Source organism: Cyprinus carpio, chromosome A20, assembly GCF_018340385.1.
Source record: "Cyprinus carpio isolate SPL01 chromosome A20, ASM1834038v1, whole genome shotgun sequence".
NCBI lineage: Eukaryota > Metazoa > Chordata > Actinopteri > Cypriniformes > Cyprinidae > Cyprinus > Cyprinus carpio.
Window position 1 is genome coordinate 5,701,900 of NC_056591.1, and position 26,747 is coordinate 5,728,646.

Here is a 26,747-nt window from a genome sequence, read left to right on the forward strand (position 1 = left end):
GTATGTATGTATGTATGTATGTATGTATGTATGTATATATATATATATATATATATATATATATATATATATATATATATATATATATATATATATATATATATATATAAACTTGAAATAAAAATAAAATTAAAATGAACAAAAAATCAAATTAACTCAAAATATGAATATGAACTATAATAGTATATCAGTTACACTAAAATAACACTGGTATTGATGGAAAAAACAACAACTAGTACAATTCTTCAAAATATCTCCTTTTGGCGTCAGAAAATCACATGAATTTGGAACATGAGGGTGAATAAATAATAACAGAATTGATATTTTTGGCTGAACCATGTTTACTAATGGTTATTCTCTTCGAATTAACTACTCAATATTTGGCCACTTTTAGGAGTGATACAGGTTGTTTTATCATCTAAATGATATAAACATATCATATTTATGCTACATTTATAAAATTCTTCAAAACGATTATTTTTAGGCAAGAAAACACATCTTGTGTACTTCTCAAAAAACCCTTCTGATCGTGAACCTTCAATTCAGCAGATCTTTGTCAGTCATACAACCACAACAATGTCAATACACATCAGTCAATGTGGAGAGTCCACTGCTTGGGGAATCATCAAGGTGTGAATGGTCAGAACAAGCAGGATCATTACCACCATCTCATCGAGGTTAAGAACAGTCCTAATTGGAGGATGAAGTGGAGAGAGTAAGTCTCTTCCATGGATGTGCTTCTAAATGGAGGGGAAACAAGGCAAGGACAGGATCTCTGATGCACAGTGAACAAGGTCTGCTAAACTATATTAAGGGAGCGATCAAGGGTGGTGCTGTGTCAGAGTTCATATGCGTGTATGTTATGATTCGGGGTTGTCCTCTGGCGTGTCATTGGCTAGATTTGGCCTGTACATGAATGTTAGCAGAAACAGAGCCACATCGTGGGAGCACCAATAGGCTGTGTGTGACGTCACCGCTGACCAGTAGCGGCTCTCCACCAGACCCTCCCTCAGCTCAAAGTCGATGCGTTTCTCAAGCTCCACTGCAAAACAGTCAAGGGAAGAATATCACGGTCATGGGTTTTGGAGGTCTGGAGGTTTGATTTTCTACTCAAAAGCGAATTTGACAAATCATTGAAGCCATTTCCCTCTCAGAATAAAATTAAATCTCCAAACTGTGACTTTGTTTCTTGTAATTGCAATGTTTTATCCAACAATTTGACTTTATATCACACAATGTAACTTTACACGTTGCAAATTACAAATTTATCTCTCTTTATTTGACTTTATTTTATGGAATTGAGACTTTATATTTTCAAATTGTGAATTTATATCTTAAAATGCGATATACTTATATATCTTACAATTGGGACTTTGTTTCTGATAATTGTGACTTTATATTTGACAGAGTAGTTTTATATCTGTGACATGATTTCACATCTTGCACTTAAAATTTTGCAATTGTAACTTTGTTTTTCTTTATCTTTAAATTGTGACCTTCTTTCTAAAAATTGCAACTTTATTTCTTGGAATTGAGATTTTATGTGTTCAAATAATTCGTTTAAAATGTGACCGTACCCCCAGATTGCGACTTTATATCTTGCAACTTTGTTTCTAAAAATTATGATTTTATATCCACAACATGATTTTATATCTAACAATTGTGACTTTTTCATAACTGCAAAATTATATCTCAAACTGTGTCTTCATATCTAGCAATTGCGACTTTGTTTTCTCTAATTTCTCTAATCTAAATCTCAAATTTTCTCAAATTTATTTCATGGAATTCTGACTTAAATCTTCAAATTATGTCTTAGGACATTTCCATATGTCTAAAATGCGACTTTATACTTTCGATTTTGCATCTCACAATAATATTTTATATCTTGCAATTCAACTTTATGTTTGGTAACTGCAATTTTATATCTCACAACGTGACTTTATTTCTTACTTTAAACTTTATCTTACAATTACCTTTTTATTTTCAACTCAGATGTGGAAATAGGTTTCCATTATAATGAAGGTTATCAATAATATCAATAGTTATCAATAAAAACAACTGTTTCCAGAAATATTTAGCAGCACCAAATAAAAAAATTGTAAAAACACTGATTGTTTCCACACAGGTTTCCTAAACCAAAATACTTAAATCATGAAATGATGAGTACTGAGAAAATGATCAGAATGCACTGCAAATGACTGCTTTGTGCAGATGATGCTTACAGGACGAGTTATCCAGAATGGTAGAGGCTGATTGTGACATGCTGGTGTCTCCTGTCTTCTCCTCAATTTTCTCCTCTGTCTTCTCCTCCAGTTTATCGTCTAACTCCACAGGCCGACACTCTTCACCTTTTTCACAAGCCCCGCCTTCAGAGTCTGATGGCTCCTCCTCCACACCACCCACCTGTCCACTAGAGCGGGAAAATCTGGAGAACAGGATACCGCCAATGCCTTTACCTATACTTGCCGCTCCTGTGGAAAAACAAGTATGTACGGTTACTGTTAGAAATCAGGACTGCTTTGGTATATATGTATATATACATATATAATTGCCAGGTACATATACAGATGAGTCATATATATATATTTTGTTCACATGCCGCTGTGGTGAGTACGTATCAAAAGTGGGGCACGAATGGCCAAACAAAGAACCGTCGTCCAGCCGTGTGTCATTCGCAGCTCACTGATGCCAGAGGGGATCGGACACTGTCGCACATTGTTCACAACGACTGCAGGGCCAAGCGCAGATACACCGATTACCAACAGAGGATGCACTGTTGGGTGGACGCTTCTTCTTAGGCTCCATTATCCAAATAGCACAGTTCCTTTCAGCTGTCAGGTATCTGAACATCTTTGCGGACCAAGTGCACCCATTCATGCCAACTTTGTTCCCTGCCAGTGATGGCAGTTACCAGCAGGATAATGCACCACTGCAAGAATTGTCGAGGAATGGTTCGAGGAACATGACAGTGAATTTCTGCTAATGTCTTGGCCTCCAAATTCAGCCAGTTGAACGTTTGTGGTTCACGCTACAATGTATGGGAACTGGAGGACCTGCTGTTGACATTATGGTACCAGATACCCCAGAAGACCTATCACCACCTTGTTGAATTAATACCTTGCCACATAGCCACTGTTCTGTCAGCTAAAAGAGGTCCTACATTATTAGATAGGTTATTATTATTATTATTATTAGATGGGGGTCATTCAGAATTAAAGGTGGGGTAAGCTCAGCTAATGTCCATCCTGTCCTCTAAACACTCTCTTCTCCACATCATGAGTAGACACGCCCCTTACTGCTGTTTGGCTACAAGTTTGTTTTGCTAGTCAGCCCGAATCAGTTTTCTAAAGCGTTTTTGAAAAATCACTTACCCCACCTTTAATAAATATATTTAAATCTAAGCAGTGATTTTGATAATCTGGTTTATTTCTGATATTTGAGTTTTGGCCAATAATATATATTATTGCTTAGGGCTTTTCCAAATTTCCGGTTGTTGCTGTGACACTTTCTAATTGCTTTCTATTGATCCAATGCTATGCTGAGCTGTTTCTATTTATCGCTTTGCACATTAAAATCAAGAGCTATAAACTGCAGATACGCAGTAACTGAAGGCAGGCTGCCATTATCTCAGTATTTGGGAAGTGTAATCCTACTCCTCCACCGCACACTCTACATCCTGCTCGCCCTGTGAGTGTTTTACTACTCCAGACGGCTTTAATGATCTCTCTCTCCATCTCACCCATAATGCTGGCCTTGCCCAGGCTGGTGAAAGACTCGCCGTAGTGTCTGCGGGGCTGTGGAGGGGAGGTGCAGGGGCTCGGGAGGCTCTCCGTATCGGACACAGAAGCATTTTCCTTTGACGGATTCAGAAGAGTGGGACGGATCTGGTCATACGGTGTGGGGCTGCTGGTGTTGTATTAAAAAAAAAAAGAAGCAATGGTTACATGAATGTACAAAAATCTATGCATTGTAAATTACAGAAACAGAAGTTTTTTTGCTTACAATATTTTTCTCATAACACAAAAAAAAAAAAAAAAAAAAAAAAAAAAAAAATTCAAAATAAAACTCAAAAATCACATTTCAAAATATATATAGAGAAGGCATTATTTTACTCACCAGTGAATTTGGACAGGTGATATATTACTATAATGCTTCAGGATGAGAGGCTCCAACCTGTATGCCTAAAAGGAAACCATTTGTCTTTATTTAGATTGTTATTTATATTTTCTGACTGATATTCAGATATTCTATCTTTGATTACAATACCAACTATATATTGGACTATTCAGGGGGAAAAAACACTTGTTGTAAAAACAATTTTCACTGAGAAATTACAAGTAAACTTCACAATTAGCTGCAAAGAAATGATAAGTAACACATTAAATTAAATGTGAAATTTAGTATAGAGTTTTTTCATAGTGTGAAGAAAATTTTAATAATCTAAAGAACCTTTTCACACTATAAAGAAGCTTTTGTGGAATGGAAAGGTTCCATAAATATGCCAGTAAAATAATAATAATAATAATAATAAATTATATAATATATAATAATAAAATATTATTATTATTTTTAAGAGTGCATTTGAATTATTTAGAATTTAGGGACCATTTCAACAGATTAGAGCTAATTATTAATTTGATTACATGTATTTTAATGCTAGAATTCATTTACAATACAATTATTTTATTGCCAGACTAGGTTTTGTTTCCCACTTGGCTCATAATAATATATATGGACCAGTAACAAGAGAAATCTGATCATGGGCTATATTTACACTGCAATCTAATCACACTCACTACAGGATCTGTGGGATGAAAGATGTTGAAAAGCCTCTGGCAGATGGATTTGGGGAGGAAGTGGTCCTGCGTTCCGTTGGTTCCAGGACGGACCCCTCGCAAAGCCAAAAACACAGCCAGAGGGGATCCCATGCAGAAGAAGTTCTCCACCTGCACATCACACGGTTTATTGAAGAAGACTAACACAAACAGGAGGGGAGAAGGAGAAAGGAAGGGTAAAGTTATAATAAAGTACCTTGAATTTCAGGGCTGGAAAGGGTCTTGAGGGTGAGGTTTGTAAATGCCGAAGTGTATCTTCCAAATCCCTCATTCTGCAAATGAAATATTAAATTACATTTTTGGAGAAGACCAGCACACAAACCAGATTAACAGAGGGATTGTCTTTGTGGACTACAGTGCAGACAAAACTAAAAACCTTTAAATAATTAATGACTTTTAAATGCATCGGAAACAACAAGAGAGCACTAAAATCAAAGCAGCTGACAAACTAACAATTGGATACTATATTAAGAACTAACAGAAAAGGGTTGTAAAAGATGATATTCCTAATTTTAAGTGTATCACAGAAATCACAGTTAAAAAAACAACAACTACTTTTTTACATTTTCTTATGAAAACAAGAGTGGTGCTAGCCATTTAAAACTGATGACCGCAATTCTAGGTTGTTGGATGTTTGCCAGTGTGTTGTTATTCAGCTGCTAAGACGTTCTGATGGTTTTTAGCAAGTTTCTGTTTGGTTTCTACTGTGCTCCGAGTGGATGTTAGCATGTTGCTATTCAGTTTCTAGTGTTCTGAATGTTAATGTGCTACTAGAGTGTTCTGAGTGATTATCGTTAGCGTGTTGCAATGCGATTGCTGGACTGTTCTGAGAGGTTGTTAGTGTCTTGCTTGTGTGTTCTAGGTGGTTGTTAACATACTGCTAGTGTGTTTTGAGTGATTATTGTTAGCGTGCTGCTCTACTCCTGTCTTACAGGTTTGGAACGAAATGAAGGTGAGTAATTAATGACAGAATTGTAATGTTTGGGTGAACTATCCCTTTAGTGATGTACATTTTAGACACAATATTGTCAGTATGGACTGTTTTTTTTATTTTTTTCAGTCAACATGGTGGTGTTTCATTCCTGAATGATTCAGCATTTCTGAACAAATGGGGTGAGGGATTCAATAAGACATTCATAAAGACAGTTTTTACATTCGAAACTGCATACTAGTATACAACTTTTACTATTTTAGCATATCTTTCTATGGTACAACATGCAAGAGTAGTATACTAGTATGCGGTTCTGAATCAGCAAGTCACTTGCTTCATTTCTGAATGAATCAGTTTTGAAAGAATCAATAAATAAGCGAATCAATAACTCACTCATTAAAGAGACAGTGACTTTATGGCACCTTATGGTGGTTCAGTGATAATTAAAATATACTTTTATAACACTATATTCAGTATTTTATATTTAATACATTATTTATGCAACTGTAACTGCAGTGTAAATGCATTCATGGCATCTCTGAGCTGCATTAAAATACATCTAAATGGCACTTGAGATGCAGCTTCTGTGCCACTTCTGCAGTGCATTTTGTTTGATATTGATTTCATCTAATTGGTAATTGCATTTATTTAAAAAAAATACAAATTTGCATCAAATAAAGATGATGCACACATTTAATAAGGTTAAAAATGCCCTTACAAAGAGTAAAAAAAAAAAAAAAAAAAAAAAAAATTAAAATATTCCTGGAAATTGATTTAATTAAAAAAAAAAAATCCATCAAATCAAATCAATTTAATTAAAATGTTTTTTTTTTTTTTTTGTCACTGGTTTAGGAATATTTTTCAGTTTTTATTCTGGAATCCTGCAAAGTGTCCTCCTTTTTGGTAGAAATGGCCTTCCTAAAACTCTCTTGATCTTAAAAAAAATGTGTGTTCAATGTAGCTGCTTATTATTATTACATTCACTTAATATAATGGGAGTGTAGAGTGTAACTATAATTAGTTGTAAACCTTAAGCATGTGTTACGAAGATCTTCCAGTAGCTGACGCTCCTGTCTGCTAACATCAGCCTCCATGGCATCTGGCACCTCTTCGTGAACGAAGCGCACAGGGTCCCACCCTGTCATGATGTCAAAGGTGATGACACAGCCCAGCGAGTGGGAGACGATGGACACCTTTCCTTTCTCTGCAAATTCTGGGTTGCGCTCACAAAAGAGCGTGTAGAGTCGGTTCAACTCGTTGGTCAGACCCCGGGTGATCTGAGGATGCAAGTGCAGTGAGCATGAAATTAACAAGTGTGACACTTTATTTGTGTACTAGGAAAGAGCAGGACACAGTGAGCTTCAGTGTACGAGTGGGACATTTAGTCAAACTTTACATGAGAGAGGCTGAGAAACCTAGTCAGCTGCCATGCTGTCTATGGCCTACATAGACAGCTGCCTTCTAAATTAACATGCATTCTGAATGGAACCTAGTAAGTGACAGATTTGTAACAATGAACATAGGTAGTGATGCAGTGAATAAACGGGAAGTGCATGGAAAATTCAGTAACTGATTTCAACTGAATGCTGCTAAGCTAAAAATAGTCTAATAAGCTAAACACAAAGCACAATCAAGTATGGTTAAAATAATCTATTTTAAATACCAAACATTTCTTGTCCACAAATTACAAAAGACTGTACTTAGAGATACATGTACTTGAGATAATATAATATTAATGAAATAAAAACCCCATTAATTTTACTCAAACAGAGAATACTTTCAAGATTATATATTCTAATTAAAACAACAAATAAAAAAATAAAAATAAGAAAAATTTACTCTACAAATCACCAAAATATAATAACACACATGCAAAGCACTAGAATATAATTTTACTCTGTTATTCAGTGTTACACTGAAAATGAATATATTTAACGTAGTAAATCATTAAAGTCATCATTAAAATGTGATATTACAAATGACATTTAAGTACATTTGACTGTACACTTTAACCATATTTCAAAGACATTAGAATTTTAATATTACAAATAAAGATGTCGAAAAATTGCTATATGGTTCATCTAATTGCATTTAATGTAAATTTAAACTATAATAGTTTTTCAATTAATTGCAATTAACTTGCAATTAAGGCTCCTAAAAAAATTACATTCAGTTCACATTTAAGTACAATCTTTTATAGTATTCTATATTCATAATAACCTTTTTAAGAGTTAGATTTTGGTCAAAATATGGTATTTTAATATTGCGCATAATTATGCATAATTTAAGTACAGCCTTTGCATAGGAAAAATGTTGCTTATGTACTAGATTTTGAAACATGTCTGATTTATAATGAGTAAGAGAGTTGAAAAATGAAAAATAATGAGAAAATGAATGAAAAGAAATGTCACCTCATCCCTGTACAAAGGGCTCGTGTAGTACATAATGTCCATTGCACTGCTGTTCAGCATGTCTCTCAGACCTCGCACTTTGTCTGGAGTAATGGAGTCCACGGTGTCTGAAAAAGTAATCTTTCATCATAAATAAAATCTATCAATGATAATAGTTTCCAACCATCGTGTGCTTTGTTTTTTCAATTATTTTCCACAGGCAATACCTCCATCAAGGGCGAGTTTAGATCGCCATTCCACAGGAAGGAACTCAACGTGTTCATTTGTTCGGTCGGAAAAGTGCTTCTCCTCCATCTTGCGGGCAGCGTCACGCATCCTAACCATCAGTGAAATGCATTAGTTAGCTTCAGCTCTAGATGACTGGGTTTGTGCAGATTCAGCTGTGTGATTGGTGACTCACATGCTTGTATTTCTAATGATACGCCCCTGATCCATCTTCTGGCCAATCCCATGCACCACAAAGACTATGTGCGTTGTTTCAGGAGGCGTGTCCTCTAGAGCAGCCTCCTCCACGTAACCTCGATGGAGACGGGTCCCGCTGCTGGACGCTAACCAGACATGGAGGAAGAAACTTTGCTTTATTTTATCTTTAGGTTTAACAGTGACTCTGCAAGCGAAAAAGCTTAAAGATATTGACTGTGTCTTGTAGTGTACTTTAAATCATTTATGACATACAGGTTTCACTAGAGATGACATCAAAGTATAATTTAGTTCCACATCAGTGCTTGTCAGTGTATTCGGCAGTACAGTTTAACCATATTCCAAAGACAATAGTAATTAGTAAAAGTAATTATGAATTTACATATAAAGATGTACTTAGTTTCTGGGTCAAAAAAGTCCTCTAAATTTCAGCTGTTCCACGTCAAGTCAATAAATAATATTCTCTCACTGATGCAAAAGCAATAAAGTGACCCAGTGTAATTATTATTATTATTTTTTTTTTTTATTCCATGTATATTCCCTTTGAAATCATCTGTAGGCTAGTGTACTCCAATAATGTACTGTAAGCAGATACATGAATTGAAAAGTTACTTCTTTTTTTCTTCTGGGAAACCAAACCAAAAATACTGATGATGACTCATAACTGAATTTGGAATAACATACTAGCATACTACACTTTTGTATTGCAGAAATAGTAAGAGTTGTATTCCATCATGTTATTTTGAGTTCAGCCATGTATTGCTATTTAAAAAAAAAAGAAATGGGTGAATATGTCCTGCCCAAACTTCCAGTTTCAACAGAAAATACAAAACTTAAGATAGAGCACTGCACTCATCAAGCCATTTTATGTGGTCTTTAAATGAGCAACACCATTGAGAATGTACTTAATAACCAAGGGTGCTACAAACCTTTGGAGAATCCCAGTTTCTGAGTAACAGTCCGTGCGATCTTTGAAGTGGTAGCATCGCTGTAAAGGTACACTTCATCCACGCTGTGCCAGTCCACGTGGCTCCGGCTCAGTTTCAGACTGTGAATGGCTGAGTGAATTAAGAGCAGAAGTCAAACAGGTCTGTGTCAGATTACCCGACTGTTAAGTAATGTCTAACCAGAGCAGATCATTTCAGTTAAGGGTCTTTTTGACTGTTTGCAAACACAAGTGACAGTCAATAGCCCTTCTGCTGTATACATGTCACCAGTGCTTGTCTTAGTTCAGCTGGGTGTCATATGAGACAAACAGGATGTCTGGTTTGGGTTGTGGTTCATTCATGCCTCTTCGTGCCTCTCGATCAGCTGAACTAAGTGTTAATGTTAAGTCGTGTGTGCTTGACCCCTATAACAAAGCTTCCTAACTCTGAGTCCTATTCGTATAGCATGGTTATTACCATCTTTGCTGTCCACCGTGGTTGCCACCGCTTCCATGTCAAAGGTGTCTTTCATCTGCTGGCCTCGGAAACGGGCCAGATGCTCCAGTTCAATGAGGTCACTGTCCTCTTCCTCCAGTGGCAGCCAGGTCCCGTCCGTGAACCACTGGCCTCTCATGACCGGGATGTGGTCCTGTTCTGTAAATGCAAGCAGTATGAAAATTTTGTCATCATTTGCTCACCCTCATGTTGTTCCAAACCTCCGTGAGTTTCTTTCTTCTGTTGAATATTTAGAAAAACCCTGGCAACCAAACAGTTGCTGGTGGCCATTTTTTCTCCATATCATGGAGGTCCGTCACTACTAAGCTGTTTGGTTACCAACATTCTTCAATAGAGTTGGTGTGACCAACTTAAACGCCCTTTTCCTTTCGCCTTGATGCGAAATATCGGATTTTGCGAATTCCTATTAAAATGACTGGATTTCACCCACGAAAATTCACTGAACAACCATAAATCTAAATAAAAACTAATTTAAAAAAAAGAAACCTGCCATAATTGCACGTCATTACGAACACCAAAGGAGAAGTTGCACTATGATGCTTCATTAGTAAAGTAGCCAAAAGGACTAGTGCAGTCCATCTGAGGAACAGACCATAATGTAGCCTGTTGTTATTCGCTCAAAGCCACAGTCAGACTTGGCATCAAATCAGATGCAGTGACTTTCAGGGTCAAGTTTGAATAATGAGCTCACTGAGATTTAAGAGTTATGGCAGTGATGTTTTGGCAAATAATGATTTTAATTTCTTTTTTTTTTTCTCACACAAGATGATTTGAAATACACTTGAATTATGTAGCCTACTTTTTATGATACTTTCATGGTGATTTTGGAGCTTGACAGGCTCAAGTAACCGTTTAATATCGTATAAGAGCAGTATGAGCATTCTGCAAAACATCTATTTTTGTTTTCCAAATGAAATTGTGTTGTACAAATACTCACGGTTCCAGTATACAGGATAACAGTCTTTCTTTTTGATGTCCACCTCGTAGAGTCCTCCACGGACGCACACTGCGTCCACGTTGATGGTTTCTGAATCCAGGTCCGTCTCGTCTGCTGAGCATCCAGCCTCCGCGCTCTCGGGTACCGGATGCGCTGCTGCCGCCGCCGCCGCCGACGGTCTCCGGACCTCCGGGGCTTCGCATCCTGACGGTGACTCGAATAAATCCTCTGCTTCTTCACCCGCGTCCCTCCGTCTGACCTCGTTCGGATTAAGTTCGCAGAATTTGCGATACGCCAACTCGATTTCCAAAGAATCGTGTCCAACAAACGGTTTCCAGGTCCTCTTGTCCTCTTTGTAGAACCAGCGCACCTCTTCGGGTCCGAGCTCCGTGACTACTTCCCCGCGGTGCCGCGAGCTGTTGGAGCGGCTGCGCTTTTTCGTGCCGACGTTCCCCTCACTTTCGCTGTAGTTCGGGTCTCCGGGGATGTCGAGATAAGCTGAGTCCGGATCAGAACCGAGACGGCCATGATAGGCGGCGGCGAAACCCTCTTCCACCAGGCCTAGCATCAGTCCTCGTTGGCCTCGGGGCAGCGGCAGATGTCCGTCTATGCCCGGCTGCACCGCGTCCATCCCGGCGCGTATCGCATCGCCCGTGGGTTCGACGAAGCACGCGCACGCGTCCTCCATCCTTCCCCATTCATCGACATTTTCCCTGCTTTGCGAACAACTCAACGACGTTTTGTCCTGACAAGCGCTCATCGCCGCTTTCTAGAAAACAGCAAACGGAGCGATTCCAGCACCGGTCAGCTGATTATAATAACAACAGATCTAACGATGTCAAAACCTCTCCTTCCCCTTGGCGCGACCGGAGGGGCCAGCATCTGTACGGACGCGTCAATCACACACGCTGGACTTGAAACTCCATTAAATAAAGTCGAATTCAATCGGACGAAGCTCAACTTATTGGGCGAACACACCAACCTGTTCACTTTCCATTATATGCCGACTGTATTTCGCCCTGTGAAGCCCCTCTTGCTCTGTAACGACGTCCGACTCGCGAACGAATCTTTCTGTTGAGTCGAATCTTTTCAAAGGATTAGTTCAACCGGTTCACAAAATCAGTCCGAGCGAGTCGTCCACGACTGAATCTGTCCGAGCGGTTCTCGAGTCCAGGGCGAGAAATAGCTGAGAAATATGCTGTTTTCGAAATATCACGTATTATTTCTGCCATGTTTATATGGCTGACATAATATAAGTAATATTAGGATGCCATTTTAATGCAATTTGTATTCTAAATAACCTCATAACTAATCGTCCTGACATCACAAAACGTAATATGCTTTTAAAAGCAAGCATACATATAAACTGTACTTTCTGTTACTATATGAAGCCACGTGTGTGTTTATTTTGGAATTCAGAGATACAGAAATAGAGAAACTTATCAATGAAAATATTCACTGTTGACTTTTATGGGAGAATGTTCTTTTTGGCTTGAATATGAATAAGAGTGTTCAAGGTGTATTTATTGATTTACTTATATTCGTGACCGAATTTCACATTCATAAATGAAAGTTTGCTAATTACAAAACTAATGAAACATCTTTATGGTGTTGTTTACTCAGGATGTACATCGACAGAGACTCTTTTTGTGACCTTTACAAAGTATTTATTAGATTTTTCACACCCTAGTGTACAGTTATTCTATTTTTTAATCCATTATATACAATAATATAATACAATTTTGCTCTGATTTAGCATAATGTTCAGTATCTTCGTTTGAACGAATGTGCATTTTTAAATAAATAAAAAATGACGCTGCAATTACGTGATGGCGTAAACAAAACATTTTTCACCGGATCATTGAAGCGATTTGTTTGAAAGAGCCGATTCTCGGAATGAATCGGACTTCTCTTCACTATCTTTCTCTAACGCTCCTCCCTATGCGTGACTGTAGGAGTCATGTGCGGGTTTGGTCCTCTGGGCCACCGTAGCGGCTGTCACACCCGGAAGTTTACGTTAGTGAACCTCGAAGGGTGACAGCACAATGCCAGACTGCACAGGATACAGCACTTAAAAAGAAAAAATAATAATATTACACGTACCGGCATTTATGCGCACTGCATTAATGTAACATTTTAAGCATGGCTGCGGAGTTTTTAGTGATGCTGTATGAGTATTCTCCTCTCTTTTACATTACTGTCATAGCAGTATGTTTCATCATCACCGTGGCTGTTGTGTTGGGCTGGTGAGTGCATGTATTTATAAGTACAAACTAGCATTTTAGTCCAGCGTTAGATGGTTTTGGGTTAAGGTGCATATCAAGTTAGCTACATCCTTAATGTTTACATCCTTAATCTGTGTCTAACTAACTTTGGTGCGGTCTGTCAAGGTTTGGATTTGATGTCCCAGTCATTTTGCGCAGTTCAGATGAGACTGAATCTCTAATAGCTGTCAGTGAGAGGAGGATGGTGCAGGTGACCAATCCCTTGGCTTTGGAGATGGGCTCCACGGCTGCTGGGACAGTAACTGGTGAGGATCTAACAGTAGCAGTGTTGAATCTGTTTAAAACGAGTGAGACGCAGTCAGTGAGTGCATGGGTTTTCTTGTTCCGCAGGGGGGGTGAGTTTGCGGCCGTATTGTCTTGAAGACTGCATCCTGAGCTGTTTTTGGGGTTGTGGGGTCCAGGCTCTCCAGACGGCCCTTCAGAGTCACCAGCACGGGCTCCGGCTCCGCACACCAGAGCAGTTTCAAGAGGCTCTGGAATTAAACTACCATCACCATCAAAGCTTCAAGTATCCTTTCCATTTGCCTTAGAAATAGCTCTGTAATAACATTTCACATCATCCTTGCAGGAGAAGAGGGGAAAGTGAGGCAAGCAGAGACACTTTTTCTCAGGTCTTCCTCTAGGTAAAGAAAAACAGAGGTGAGACTAACATGTCTAAATTTATGAGGCAGGACTGTAAAAATATGACTGCTTAAAATAGTGGTTCAGAGATACAGCTTGCTTTACATTAGAAGTAAACTATAGTGGGTCATCTGTATACATAATTGTGTAAAAAGCTCATTTTTTATGTCGTTATGATGATTTATCTTTCAAATAAAAATGTATACTTAAATTTGGGGTTGGTTAGATATTTTAATATCTCACCAAGGCTGCATTTATTTGATTAAAAATACAGTAAGAACAGTAATATTGTGCAATATTATTACATGGTACCTGTTTTCTATTTTAATATATATTAAAACAATTTATACTTGTGATGGCAAAGACTGAATGAATAAAGATCAGTATATATTAGAAATATTTTCTAACATTATAAATGTCTTTACTGTCACATTTGATCAATTTAATACATCGTTTTTGAATAAAGCTATTAATTTCCTTAAAATACTGCATGTTTTAAATGTAGTGTATGTGCATGTATATGTATATATGTATATATGTATATGTATATATATATGTATATGTATATATATATATGTATATGTATATGTATATATATATATATATATATATACACACACAACTTTTTTTTTAAACTAGAAAATGTGAATGTAGTGAAGCAGTTCTCAAATTTTGTAGTTGAATTTGTTGTAATATTGCATATATGTATATCATTTTCTAAATATATGGTCACAAGACAACACACATCTTACTTCTCTTGCACTCTCAATGTGACAAAAAAAAAGCATTTTAAATTAATGTGATGGAACACAATTTCACGCATTGTCCTTCACATAGCATTAGTATACATAAAGAAGAAAAAGAAGAATGCTTCACCCTGATCCCGCCAGATCTCGGAGTGACCCATTTTGGGTTGCTCCCCCGGGATCGATACCCCTTGGTGGCTGTGCTGACACTTGCCAATCCAGAAACCAGGGACAACTACAATATTGTAAGCAGCACATTTTTTCTTTATTGTCTTTATCAGATTTGCTTGAGGGAAACAGATAAAGTCTGTTATTCTGTTGTCTTTCTAGGTGGCCAGTGTGACGGTGCTCCACGTTCCTGATGACAAATACAGACTCTCTGCGAGAATCTTGTTTCAGTATCTTCTCACGGCACATGGGAATTTGTACGATCTGAAGGTATGAAAACGTTTTTACAACATTGTCATTTTCTACTGTTCAGGGATCAGTTTTTGTATGCTCATTTTGGTCACACTTAACCTTCAGCACCTAGTGTCCCTGAAGCAAAATGGGGACGGTGTTTAATTATACACCATTCATTGTCTAGAGGATTGTGTGCTTAAAACTGTTCTTTTTCCACAGCCTCTCTTCATGTCAGCAGACAACAGCAACTTGTCTGGAACCACAGAGCCTTCAACTAGCACACAAGGGGCGGAGCCACAGCCCGAAAGGCCAGGTGAGAAGTGGGAGGAGTCTGATACAGAAGGGGAGTGGCCTGATGTCCAAGGCAAGGACTGTGTGGTGTGTCAAAACGCACCGATAAACAGAGTGCTGTTGCCATGCAGACATGCATGCGTATGTGACGGCTGTGTGTGCCACTTCCAGCACTGTCCGATCTGCCGGGCGTTTGTCCTTGAATCTTTTGCTCTTGCTAACCAGCAAGTTCGTGATGAGGAAGAGGAGGAGGACTTAGAAGACTAAACTCAGTATTAAAAGCAAGCCTTTGCTAGAAAGGCTAAACTCGAAAAGGAAACACAGCATCTTTAAGATAAAGAGAAGTATGGACACTTCTAGAATGATGTCAGTTTTAGGCTTTTGAAGTTGAGTGTGTTTGTAAGATTTGTTTAATATAGAGATTTTAAGTTGAATAGAATATTTATTTATTTTTGTCAATATATTGGTTTAACTAACAAATATATGTTTCTGAAGGAATCATTGTGGCGTTTTCAAGAGATATTGTGGAAGCAACATGGGAGTTTATCATATTTCTTTAATCATTGACTTTAATGATGTGGAAAAGCAGGCCAGGCACACACAGTTTATATAACTGATCACACAGATTTCTACACAGAAGTCTACACTTGGCCAACAGGTAAATATTTTTTTTAATCAAACTGGGGCTAAACAATGCATTAACTGAAATGCTGAAGTCACTTGATGGTAGTAATGGAAATGCATCATCAGAATGCTTTAAAATATTGATAAAAAAAAAAAAAAAAAACTATTTCTGTAACAAAAAAAAAAAAAAAAACAACAAAAAAAGAAGTGTTGTGTCCATGGACAGTACTGAGTACTGACCGAAAACCCTCACATTTATACTTTGCACAAAAAATGTGGTTTTATACAGGCTTGTAGTCGAGTTTGGACTCCAGCTTCTTGGAGTCTGCCACCTTTCTCACAGCTTTCATGAAATCCTCCTGAGTCACGTACTCGTGATCGGCACGGATGGCAAACATACCTGTTGGATAATAAGGAGGAGAGCTCATACAATACTATAGGAATTCTAGAGGCTCAAAGTTTCAAGGTCTAGCTGGTCAGCGTCATGCTATTAGACCATCATTGAACTGTAACTGTAAAGGGACTAATGTAATGTGGTATAAATGTAATTTAATTACTATGTTCAGATGAGTGACTGTTCAGTGTGTGCTTTTGTTGTGCTTTATTACAGTGGGCGAATTTTAGAATGTTCATGTTTTAACAATTATTTTGCACATGAAGTTTATTCTACATAAAAACATATACTATAGTGGTTTTCATAGCCTTCAACTGACACACTGTATGAAGGAAAACATTGGACATGAAAGTAGCAAAACTTTTTAAAATAAAATACTCAAAATAAACAGACTTTTATCTGATTAATCAAAGACAATTAAACAGTTCAGCCTAATTATTACCATTGTGCACATTTATAGTTTTTAAATCAACAGCAGATTTAAATTTTTGGGCAAACTATTCCTTTAATGTTTCTTAAGGGCTCCTTGATTTGCACATCGCAATGCATGTAACATTTCTTACCAGCTTCAGTGCACACATTCCTCAAATCAGCTCCGTTGAAACCGTCTGAAAGCTTGACGATGGCCTCATAATCTGGAGACGAAAGGAAATATGATGAGAGAGGAAAAAGAAGGATTTTAAAAATAAAAAAAAGGAAAAAAAGTCACAGCTTTAAAAACGAAACCTATTTCTCCATGCTTGGTGATGGGCCCAGAGTGGATCTTCAGGATGTCCAGTCGAGCCTGTTCATTGGGCAACTCAATGTCTGTACATTTGGGAAAAATAAATCAATTTGAGATTTTTTTACCACAGTCACTGAATATGTGAAGATGGAGGACAGTGAAAGTCAAACTTACGGATCTTTCTGTCCAGTCGGCCAGGACGCAGCAGGGCAGGGTCTAAAGTGTCCGGTCGGTTGGTGGCCATGATCATCTTGACTCTATGCAGAGTGTCAAATCCATCCATCTGATTCAACAGCTGACAGACGGAAATACATCCAATTAGCTTTTTTTTTTAATTATACATTAATATATAGGAAGATTTAAATTTAAGCAATAAATTAAGCATTAATTGAGAAGTAAAAAGTATACATTTTGCAAAAAAAAAAAAAAATATTAAAAATTGCAGAAATTTTTAAAAGTATTTAAAAATAATACTAAATGAATAAAAAAAAAATACAAAGCTTTTTACAATTTCAAAAGCTTCATTCACAAGGTTAGTTACAAAACCCCTTCATACCTCCATCAGTGTCCTCTGGATCTCTCGATCTGCAGAAGTTCCTTCAGAAAACCGCCGTCCACCTTCAAAGACAAATATGTGTTGAATCAATTAAGAACAACTAAATTTCCATTCCGCCTTATAAGAATGGCTTGGACTGCAGTGTGCAGAAGAGCATTACCAATAGCATCGATCTCATCCATGAAGATAATGCAGGGCTGATGGTCTCTGGCGTAGTTGAACATCTCTCTGATGAGTCTGGCACTCTCACCAATGTACTTGTCAACAATAGAGCTGGACACCACCTGATAAACAACACCTTTTATTCAACACTATGACCTCATAGCATAACAGTTGTCAAATGTATCTGCGTTACACAGTGTGACCCAAGCCAAACAGTTTGTTTATTAAAATCTAAATCAACATACCTTCAGGAAATTACAGTCCAGCTGACTGGCCACAGCTCGGGCAAGAAGAGTCTTTCCAGTGCCTTTAAAAATACAACACTTTGTGTGAATACATATATCTCAGTTAGGGATGTCAACGATTAATCAATGATCTATTAATTGTCGATACGAGATGCAATCGATTAAAGCAATCATGGTCGATTAACCTGTTTGTTTTTGGGTTGAGAGCGGCTTTGAGTGACGGTGATGGTGTATAAACGCATCAACATTCATTCATAATGTACAAATTAAGCTTTTAATGTGATTTAAACTTTAAAAGTACATTAAAATAGAAACAACACAAAGTTATTCAACACATAAACCAATAAAAATAAAAAAACTAATTCAAAACCAAAAATAACATACTCACAAATTTCCCCCCCAATAACACCGTAAAACAACAAAAAAACTATATCAACTTCTTAATCCATTCCTATGACTTATTAATTTGTGGCAGCTGTCCATGTTTCATTAATTTGTTTCTTAAATAACCCATGATTTAACTGAAATAAGGGAACAACTGAATAAATCGAATTCTTAATTCATGAAATCTTTTATTTTCCTTCCCGCATGTTTACTATTGTAAGAGATGCGAAAACAGTGATTAAAAGTGAAAGACAATAAAATAAACCTGCGAAATTAGAAGGTTAGACGGTGAGGGTTTAGGAAAAAGAAACAATGCCTAAATATTATTGAATTTGTGGAAAATTGTGACCAACCTGCAAACCAGAACAAAGCTGTGTAAATGTAGGATATGGGCTCGAACGCATCTAAAATCATGGTCGCGATCTAACATTTTAGAAGCTAACCAATTATTCCTCTAATAAACAAAGCTTTTATACCACACTTGTCATAATCAGAGATTATAATTTGTAAATAAATAAATGCTGGATTCAAAACAGCAATTAAAAGGCGCTGTGAGCAACACTGACAATACGTTTTCCCGGAGCATACAATGATGTCACTAAACAGTGTCATTCACAAGTTTCTGCATGGACCTAACTAGCCTAGGCACAGGTTTTCAAGCCCTGGGACAAAATGGGATGCTTTAAGGAAAATGTATAGCCTATATAAGTAATAGGCCTAACATAAAATTAACTATTTGTTTTCATTAAAAAAAAAATTTTAAAAAACGGCGAAATGTATATGACTTAAGATAACGAATTTTTATAACAGAAGTTTGGTGGCGCTCCATAAGTTCAAGTAAAAAAAAAAAAAAAAAAAAAAAAAAAGGATGACAACGCGCATTCTGTGTTTTCTTTTTTTTTTTTTTTACAAGAGCACAAATCTTCTGTTTTTATTGTGTGCGCACAAATGAAAGTAAACACTTTCACAGATTATATCTTACTCAAAAGTTGTTGTTTTTTTATGTCTCAGATGTTTTGATCGCACATATTCTAGCAATTCAAACTTACAACCCAGTTCATTATCAAAATAAAATAGTCAACCAAACATACAAAAGGTTACACTGGTCAGTTTAAACAGACCGTAGTATAACACTCTGCTGTTATGCCAAGGACATTTTTGCTCATGTGAAGAGGATGATTTTAACCTCCAAATACATCCAAACGCGCTCACTCGTCCTCGTATGCACGCACGCACTGTCACGATCTAATGCACTGTAAATGCCAGATTTTTAAAAACAAATAGGCCTACCTAAAAATTCAAAATCTGACATTTTCCGGAACAGAACCAAGCAGGATCAAATTAAGTACTGGTCATAATACTCCGGTAAAAATGTTTGATGTGAGCAGTGTGCAGGGGCGTCATGCACTCGTGATTTTTGAGGGGGCACGTGGGGTGGGGGGGTGTGGGGGGTTAATACGACTGACTTTGTATTTAATGTGGATTTAATAACAAAATTGTAAGTTACTAATTATGACACTTTCATTTTAAAGAGAGCAAAGAACATTTAAGTTATCAAAGAACATTTCCATTCGGTCTAGCCAGAGTTCAGGTACTCTCAAAAACTCCCATTAAAATCACTGAAGCTGTTTACATTGTGAAATGAATATCGTACTTACATTCATATGCACATCTGCACTTTGTTTTTTCTGATGAGAGAATTCGCCAGATAATGCAGTCAGCCAGCACGTGAATTAAACACTGTGTTTCAGCGATGACTCATCTGAACCCCTCTTATTGGCCATTGCATTCATAAGCTCAACAGAATCGTGTGTGATTGGTTATCATGCAGCACTGTAAGCTCAGCGCCAGCCAGCGAGCACAGATTTAAATTTAGCAGATAATGCTGTGCCGCACTGAACGATCTAATCACACCGGTGTGATTGTATCAAATATATTTTAAAAATATATATATATTAGCTATTTTTTTGTTCTTTGGAAGCTGCATTTAAAATCCACTTGGCTCAGAAATCACTTTGAATGGGCATGACGCCTCTGGCAGTGTGTTTTGCTGCAGCAGCGCCGATGGAAGTGGTTCTCTGTTATCCTGTTATACCGGTGACTGCGTGCCAATAGACGCATTTTGCAGCATTAAGGTTAACGATTAATCGATTAATTGATCGTTAATTTAAACGACGATCAATCATGGAAATGATCAAAAATTGACATCCCTAATCTCAGTAATTAACTAAAGTAACAAGCATAAAGGGGTGACTGACCTGGAGGTCCATACAGCAGGCAGCCCTTAGGAGGAATAATGCCCACCCTCTGGAACAGCTCTGGGTTGGTAAGAGGCAGCTCAATGACCTGCAAAAAAGAATTAATCATGCATTACTCATTCATAATCATCAAGACAAGTCAATGAGTTCAGTAAAGCTCAAGATGCAATGCACAGATCCAGTCTTTTAACACACATTCTATCTGTTTACATAGACATGCATGACATAACCAACTCTACCAAGTCTAGCAGAGTTAGAGCTTCAGTCGTGATCTTCATAAACACCACCAAACATATCATAACGATATTTTACATGCTTTACAGTATTTACATGCACAGACATAAACATGTGTAGTTAGAGTGGATATTAATTAGATTTCTAACCACATATGAAAGTGGTCTAAATCGGTGGTTGATTTGATGCAATTCTGTCAGATTTATATGTGTGTGTGTGTGAGAACTGGCACACGTATACAAATTATAATTTTATTTTTGGCCAAATAAATGCAGCCTTGATCAGCATCTTTGACAAAAATCTTTATCATTCCAAACTTCTGAGCTCTAGTCGTATTAGTATTTGGTCAGCTGACAGTGATGTCATACTAGTGTATTTCTGACCTCTCTCAGCTCACGGATCTGCTCAGACAATCCTCCGATCTCAGAGTAAGAAACGATGCCAGGATCTTCATGAGACATGTTGTACACTAGAGGATCCACTTCCCGAGGCAAATACCTTTATAAAAAAAAGAAAAGAAAAGAGGTTCTCATAAAACATACCAGCTGGATATTAAAGGCCACACATACCTTGAGCGGCAGCTAAGAGCACAAGCAAAGCTGTACATCCTCGATGAGAATGAACTTCTCACCTCATGATCGTGAGAGTCGTCATGTCCAGAGCCACTCTGGTGCCCGGTTTAAGCTTAGTTTTATCCAGCTGAAACAACAATACACGGCCAGATAAGACAAAGGATTGTTAAATCACACAAAAATATTAATTATGAAGTACAACCGATGTGCTCACCTGTCTGCGACATCCAACCACGTAACGTGGGCCATTAGTTGCTTTGACAATAACTACAAAAGAAGAAGAAATTAGCATCTGAGCAGCAGACTAGACTGTAAACTAGAATACAAGTGAAGTGGACTTACATTTCTCCTCTGTCAGTTGTTTCAGCACCTCACCGACAATCTAGAAGGACGATGAAACGATCAGATGTCCGGCTCGTTTATCGCGGAGATAATAAAACACAGGTTTATATTTAGCTGAGATCTTACCTGTCCCACACTCTGTAAAGCTTTCAGGTCATTCTCAGACTTCTCATACTGTTTAGTAAGCTCCTTCAGCTGCTCTCTCACTGCAACAGAGATTTCAAGCCATCATATACAGTGTTTATTTACACGTACTAACATCTCATAAAAGTGCTTCATGCGTCAGAGATGCTGAAGGTTCATTCATTGTGAGTGTTTCCTCACGGAGAATAACTGTGCGAGAAATGACGGTGTTTAATTGTACATATGGCTAGAACACTGAAAAGCATGGTATGTGTGTAGCTTTATTGAGTCATTTCTTTGGTATCTGTTGGTAATCTTTGCTGTTACCATTAGCCGCTAACGTTAACTGATTCCAGCACTGCATGACGAAGCGACTTACAGCGCAGACTGCCGAAATACAGCACACAACCGCCGGAGAACATGTCAAAGTGATCAACAACAGCCTGACGTGCATAGAAAGACGTCACACTTACGCTCTTTAAGGCGTCCGTCGATCTCTTTGTGCTCCAGTAATTTCTTTCTGTAATCTTGTAAACCTTTCTCCCTGTTGTCCGCCATGTTCACGGCCGCCGCGCTCTTCTTCGTGCTGTTTAGCGGTTGGCAAAACCATCTGACCGCTCGTTACCGCCTCCTACTGGACGAACGAGTCCATACACCAAGGGCTTCTGGCTGGTTAGGGAAAAAAAAGAGGCAAAAATCATATTTATTTAATTAATTATTTACACTTATAGATATATACAATACACAGCATAACAGAACCTCAGATGAAAGATTTCTGAACATTTCTTTGCAGAAGTGTCTAGAAGTATCCAGTATAATATTGTTTGTGTGCTGTCGTCTTCAATGCATACTAAATGCAATGCAATGCTAAAAGCAAAATAACAATTTGAAGCTGGTTCCATGTTTACTCAAAGGCACCAGGCGATGCATATTTATACATCAACCCTAAGAAACTCATCCCTGTTGAGCTGACTCAAAATAAAACACTAAAAACAGCCTTGTGCAGCAGAGGGAGCTCAACCACACAGTGGCAGCACAACCATTCATTTCATAAGAAATGAAAGAGAAAAAGAATAACAATAATAATAATAAAGAGGAGAAAAAAAATGTGTGTAAAAGTATACTAAATAATAATCTCTAATAATGCATTTGAGTTACTTTGAAAAAGTCCATCATCTGGATAGCCTATACTGAACTTTTATATAAAGGAAATGAAAGTAGAGAAACATGAACATGAGGGTATAAGAGTTTATGGATACAGTTCCCCAAACATATACGTTTTTCTAAAAGGAAAAAAAATTGGTACACAGTGTGACTGAAAGCTGATGTCAAAGACAAATGTTCACAATGTGGGCTTGAAACCATTCTGCATTTTTGTCACTTCCTCTGGTGAACACTTGACCGACAGACATCTTTCCCACAGAGGACAAACTGTTTACAGAAAGAAGAGTTTTCATCTTATTTATTCATCCTGAAGATTATAGGCTAATAATAGCTTTTTAAAGAAAAACTAATAGCATAAGAGTAAATCAACACACCCACAATTTTTTTTTTTACATAATTAGAAACTGAGACAAAGACACTTCGCCCTGAAATCAAAAACACAATATTTTATTCTTCGCATCACAGCCCCATCTGTCTCTGGTTCTAGTTCAGAGAGGTTTGAAAGCACATTCTGTGGTAAACAATGGATTTGGTGTAAATTCGGTGGACTAACATATAAGTGAAAAATACAATTAAACAGGCATTATTTTATTTAAAGAATAAGACCACAGCCAAGAGGGAGACTTACAATCTATCGTTTAATCCTCGCTCTGTTTGAACAGACAATATCAGTACATCTCCACGAGTCCAATCTTTGCTCTCTCAGCAGCTCGACTTACCGCGTAATTTTACTGCACTTCCAGGAGGATTTATTTTGGTTTATAAGGGCTAGTAGAGATGTTTGACCTCACTGTCATTGTCTTGCTCATGCAGAGGAGCCTGGGAACCTTAATCCACTAGACAAAGAGACAAGACATCTGGCCTTCTTATAGATAAGAGTCTCATTAGAGAGAATGGCGAATGAAACATCAAATGTTGTCTCAGTTTTATTCAGCAAGACAACATTATCAGATCTGAAGTCTCTTTGTGGGTTAAAATCTACTGAGACAGGAAGGTGCTGTTTGTTACGGCAGGTCTAGGTAGGACGGAGGACAGAGATAGATGGAAGTGAAACACAGGCCTCAGAGATGATTACGATAAGTGGGTGAGAAACACATGAGCTGTGTTGGGAATCCACGTTTGAGATCCGTCACAGGTTTCCGAGTGTTTATAAATATGCTCTATTTTAAACCACTGACAGCACTTAGTGCTTTTTTTTTTGTTTCATAAGAATACACATTGAGATAAAATTGAATTTATTCCTGGAATCCTTGATGAGGATTAATAGGGAAAAAATGACAGGGTTTATGTTCTATGTTCAATAAAACCAGATGCTTCGTTCCTTTTAGCAGGAATAAGGGTGGCTGTGGGCAAGGAGATAGAATTTAGAAATGCTGTGATTCTGGATTTGAGCACAGGTGCGTTCAGTGGTTCTTTAGCTTGCTTCATAAAGGAGATATGACCGCACACTCACTTGCAAATACTTTATTTCACCAATGTTTCAGCAAAAAGGGGAAACCCAGACAGCAACAAGTGTTGGCCCAGATCCAGCCCACATCTGGCCCACATGGATTTCTAGGCCAACACTATGTTGCTGTCTGTGAACCTTTATACAGGTTTGTTATCTTTGACCTGCATCTCAGATGGCATGTGATTGCTTAAAGGGGTCATGTGATGCGATTTCAAGTTTTCTTTTCTCTTTGGAGTGTTACAAGCTGTCCGTGCATAGATAATATCCCTGAAGTTGCAAAGACTAAAGTCTCAAACCCAAAGAGATATTCTTTATAAAAGTTTAAACTCATCCATGTCCTCCTGAAACGCCTCGTTTAAACACGCCCCCACACGTCTACGTCATGATGTGGGAAGATTTGCATAACGCCGCCCAGATGTTCACGCAAAGAAAGAAGGCGTAACCTTTATTCTCGTTGTAGTATTGTTGTTGCCACTGCCGCCATGTTGTGAAGACACTGTGTGTTTCCAAAAGAGGACATGACTAGAAATCAGTGGTTAAGTTGTATTTACAACACTGTTCCAGAACAGTCCAACACAAATATTCAGATGTGTGCAGCGCATTTTATGGAGGACTGTTTCCTGAACCTGGGAGAGAAGACTACAAAGCCGGATGCTCTGACTCACAGTCTGTAAGTACGTTTACATATTTAAAGGATTTGCCACTGATGATTCAAACACAAGTATTGAGCAGTGTAGAGTAGCGCTTGTTGTTTGTCATTTCTCAGATCACAAAATGCAGACATGGTTTTATGTTTATGTGGCGTGATGCAATGCAACACGTAAAAAGACAGTATGTCATTATAAGCTATAATTATGTTCCCACTGGATGCAACAAATGCCTCTCGTCTCGTCACACAGGGCATGACAGTATATTAAGGGTGTAACATTTCCGTCACATGCTTGAGGCATTCGGCCAATCACAGTGACATGTTTCAGAAAGGCGGGGCATAGAGGAGAAACAATAATGTACATTATGTGAAAAATAATGTGTTTTTTGAACCTTAAACCGCATGAACACATTTCATTACACCAAATCTTTAAAGAACGCCTGGCCCTGTTTTATTTTGACAGTCTGCAATGCATGAGCTAATCACAGTTTGTGGCTTTGCTGGTGAAGCCATAAAGAAAAGTGCTTTAGGCAGCATTCTGAGCACAAACTGGCCTCGTGTCTATTGACGTCTTCCAGATTTCACACTTCAGTTCCAATAAACCATGTGATTCATAAAGCCCTGTTTATTGTCTTATCTCATGAGAACGATTAGCTGTTAAATAACAGGCTTACTTCTGTTTTATTTATTCATTTGAAATGAGAAGCTGGATTGTTTGCTGGCAAGCAGTTTGTACGGATTCTGTGTACTGTTTACATTAGGTTTGATGAGAGTAGTGGTGAGCCAGCAAAAACAAACCATAATTTGTATCCTCTTTGAATATAAGCTTTTGAGATTTGTTTTTCACTTTTCACTAAACTAAGGAATACAGTTTCCCAGCGATCTGTCTAAATTTATCTCCTTCACATATAAATTTTGAACATCTGTTTCAAAGAAAGAAGAAACAAATGATTCATGTTTCAAATTAAATTTATTTCCACAATGTGCATCCAGTAATACTGAGGTTATTTGGAACATCAAAGCATTGAGCTGTGAGAAAACTCTAGGTATTTTTATTTAATTTCCATGTCTTTTTAATTATGTATCACATCTATTGTTTCTGTAATGGAAATGACTGCTCTTTAAATTACATTTTAAACATTTTTTAAAAGGAATTCCGTTTTTATCAACCACTAAGACATAAAAGTGCCTGACATTCAAGAAACATCTGACCAAATACTGACCATTTTAAAGCAACTGAGAATACGAAGGAAAATATTTCTACATATAGCTTAATTCACACCTTGATGCAAAGTGTCTACAATAATTTTCTTCAAAAGGTGTAAACATTAACAGTTATGCATGGCTGCAAACATTATGCAATGCCCACTTCACATGAAGGAAGGAAGTCCAGACAGCGGCTCTAGAGATGGTGGACATTGCTAATGTTAAAAGACAGCACAGTTCCAGAGTTTGTAACTCTGCAAGTAAACACAGCTGCTTCTCTTATGTGATATGTCAAACCCTTGGTCTCTGTGGGAACCAAGACATTTCAGTTTGGCCTTC

At 37.6% G+C, this 26,747-nt stretch overlaps 3 protein-coding genes across 4 annotated transcripts; 1 reads left to right on the forward strand and 2 right to left on the reverse strand.

Annotated features, from left to right (window-relative positions):
- Nucleotides 1-175: 175 nt before the first annotated feature.
- On the reverse strand, nt 176-12,088 carry LOC109057558 (phospholipase DDHD1-like). The gene is made up of 13 exons (XM_042777447.1): nt 10,977-12,088; nt 10,001-10,177; nt 9,527-9,655; nt 8,578-8,725; nt 8,384-8,493; nt 8,178-8,284; nt 6,796-7,043; nt 5,032-5,107; nt 4,797-4,946; nt 4,116-4,181; nt 3,740-3,917; nt 2,223-2,471; nt 176-1,042 (listed from the first exon to the last, which is right to left on the reverse strand). Exons 1-13 carry the CDS (start codon nt 11,734-11,736, stop codon nt 861-863), a joined length of 2,580 nt encoding a protein of 859 aa, XP_042633381.1. The 5' UTR covers nt 11,737-12,088; the 3' UTR covers nt 176-860.
- Nucleotides 12,089-12,732: 644 nt separating this feature from the next.
- Nucleotides 12,733-17,025, forward strand: LOC109057591 (cell growth regulator with RING finger domain protein 1). The gene is made up of 6 exons (XM_019074820.2): nt 12,733-13,222; nt 13,367-13,506; nt 13,592-13,769; nt 14,726-14,873; nt 14,959-15,066; nt 15,250-17,025. The coding sequence occupies exons 1-6, from the start codon at nt 13,119-13,121 to the stop codon at nt 15,586-15,588; spliced, it is 1,017 nt and encodes a 338-aa protein (XP_018930365.1). The 5' UTR covers nt 12,733-13,118; the 3' UTR covers nt 15,589-17,025.
- LOC109057592 (26S proteasome regulatory subunit 10B) lies at nt 15,858-22,572 on the reverse strand. 2 transcript variants are annotated; one of them, XR_006162718.1, is made up of 15 exons: nt 22,413-22,572; nt 21,943-22,022; nt 21,817-21,856; nt 21,689-21,741; nt 21,534-21,601; nt 21,286-21,400; nt 20,669-20,756; nt 18,027-18,088; nt 17,780-17,903; nt 17,620-17,681; nt 17,238-17,358; nt 17,066-17,146; nt 16,903-16,974; nt 16,150-16,345; nt 15,858-16,099 (listed from the first exon to the last, which is right to left on the reverse strand). XR_006162718.1 is itself a non-coding variant. In XM_042777448.1 (14 exons), exons 1-14 carry the CDS (start codon nt 22,495-22,497, stop codon nt 16,227-16,229), a joined length of 1,170 nt encoding a protein of 389 aa, XP_042633382.1. In that variant the 5' UTR covers nt 22,498-22,572; the 3' UTR covers nt 15,858-16,226. The 2 variants fall into 2 exon arrangements, 1 of the variants encoding a protein (XP_042633382.1); XM_042777448.1 differs by having other exon boundaries at nt 15,858-16,345.
- Nucleotides 22,573-26,747: the final 4,175 nt, after the last annotated feature.

What these genes read in the sequence shown, in the direction of transcription:
- LOC109057558 (XM_042777447.1), bottom strand. Translation starts at nt 11,736, where the DNA reads ATGAGCGCTTGTCAGGACAAAACGTCGTTGAGTTGTTCGCAAAGCAGG. An exon ending in TAAACTCGCCCTTGATGGAG is followed by an intron (nt 8,285 to 8,383) that starts GTATTGCCTGTG and finishes TTACTTTTTCAG; the next exon opens with ACACCGTGGACTCCATTACT. An exon ending in CACCTGTCCAAATTCACTGG is followed by an intron (nt 3,918 to 4,115) that starts TGAGTAAAATAA and finishes TTTTTTTTTTAA; the next exon opens with TACAACACCAGCAGCCCCAC.
- LOC109057591 (XM_019074820.2), top strand. Translation starts at nt 13,119, where the DNA reads ATGGCTGCGGAGTTTTTAGTGATGCTGTATGAGTATTCTCCTCTCTTT. An exon ending in CATCACCATCAAAGCTTCAA is followed by an intron (nt 13,770 to 14,725) that starts GTATCCTTTCCA and finishes ACATAGCATTAG; the next exon opens with TATACATAAAGAAGAAAAAG. An exon ending in GGAATTTGTACGATCTGAAG is followed by an intron (nt 15,067 to 15,249) that starts GTATGAAAACGT and finishes CTTTTTCCACAG; the next exon opens with CCTCTCTTCATGTCAGCAGA.
- LOC109057592 (XM_042777448.1), bottom strand. Translation starts at nt 22,497, where the DNA reads ATGGCGGACAACAGGGAGAAAGGTTTACAAGATTACAGAAAGAAATTA. An exon ending in TGGACTGTAATTTCCTGAAG is followed by an intron (nt 17,904 to 18,026) that starts GTATGTTGATTT and finishes GTTGTTTATCAG; the next exon opens with GTGGTGTCCAGCTCTATTGT. An exon ending in CCGACTGGACAGAAAGATCC is followed by an intron (nt 17,147 to 17,237) that starts GTAAGTTTGACT and finishes CCAAATGTACAG; the next exon opens with ACATTGAGTTGCCCAATGAA.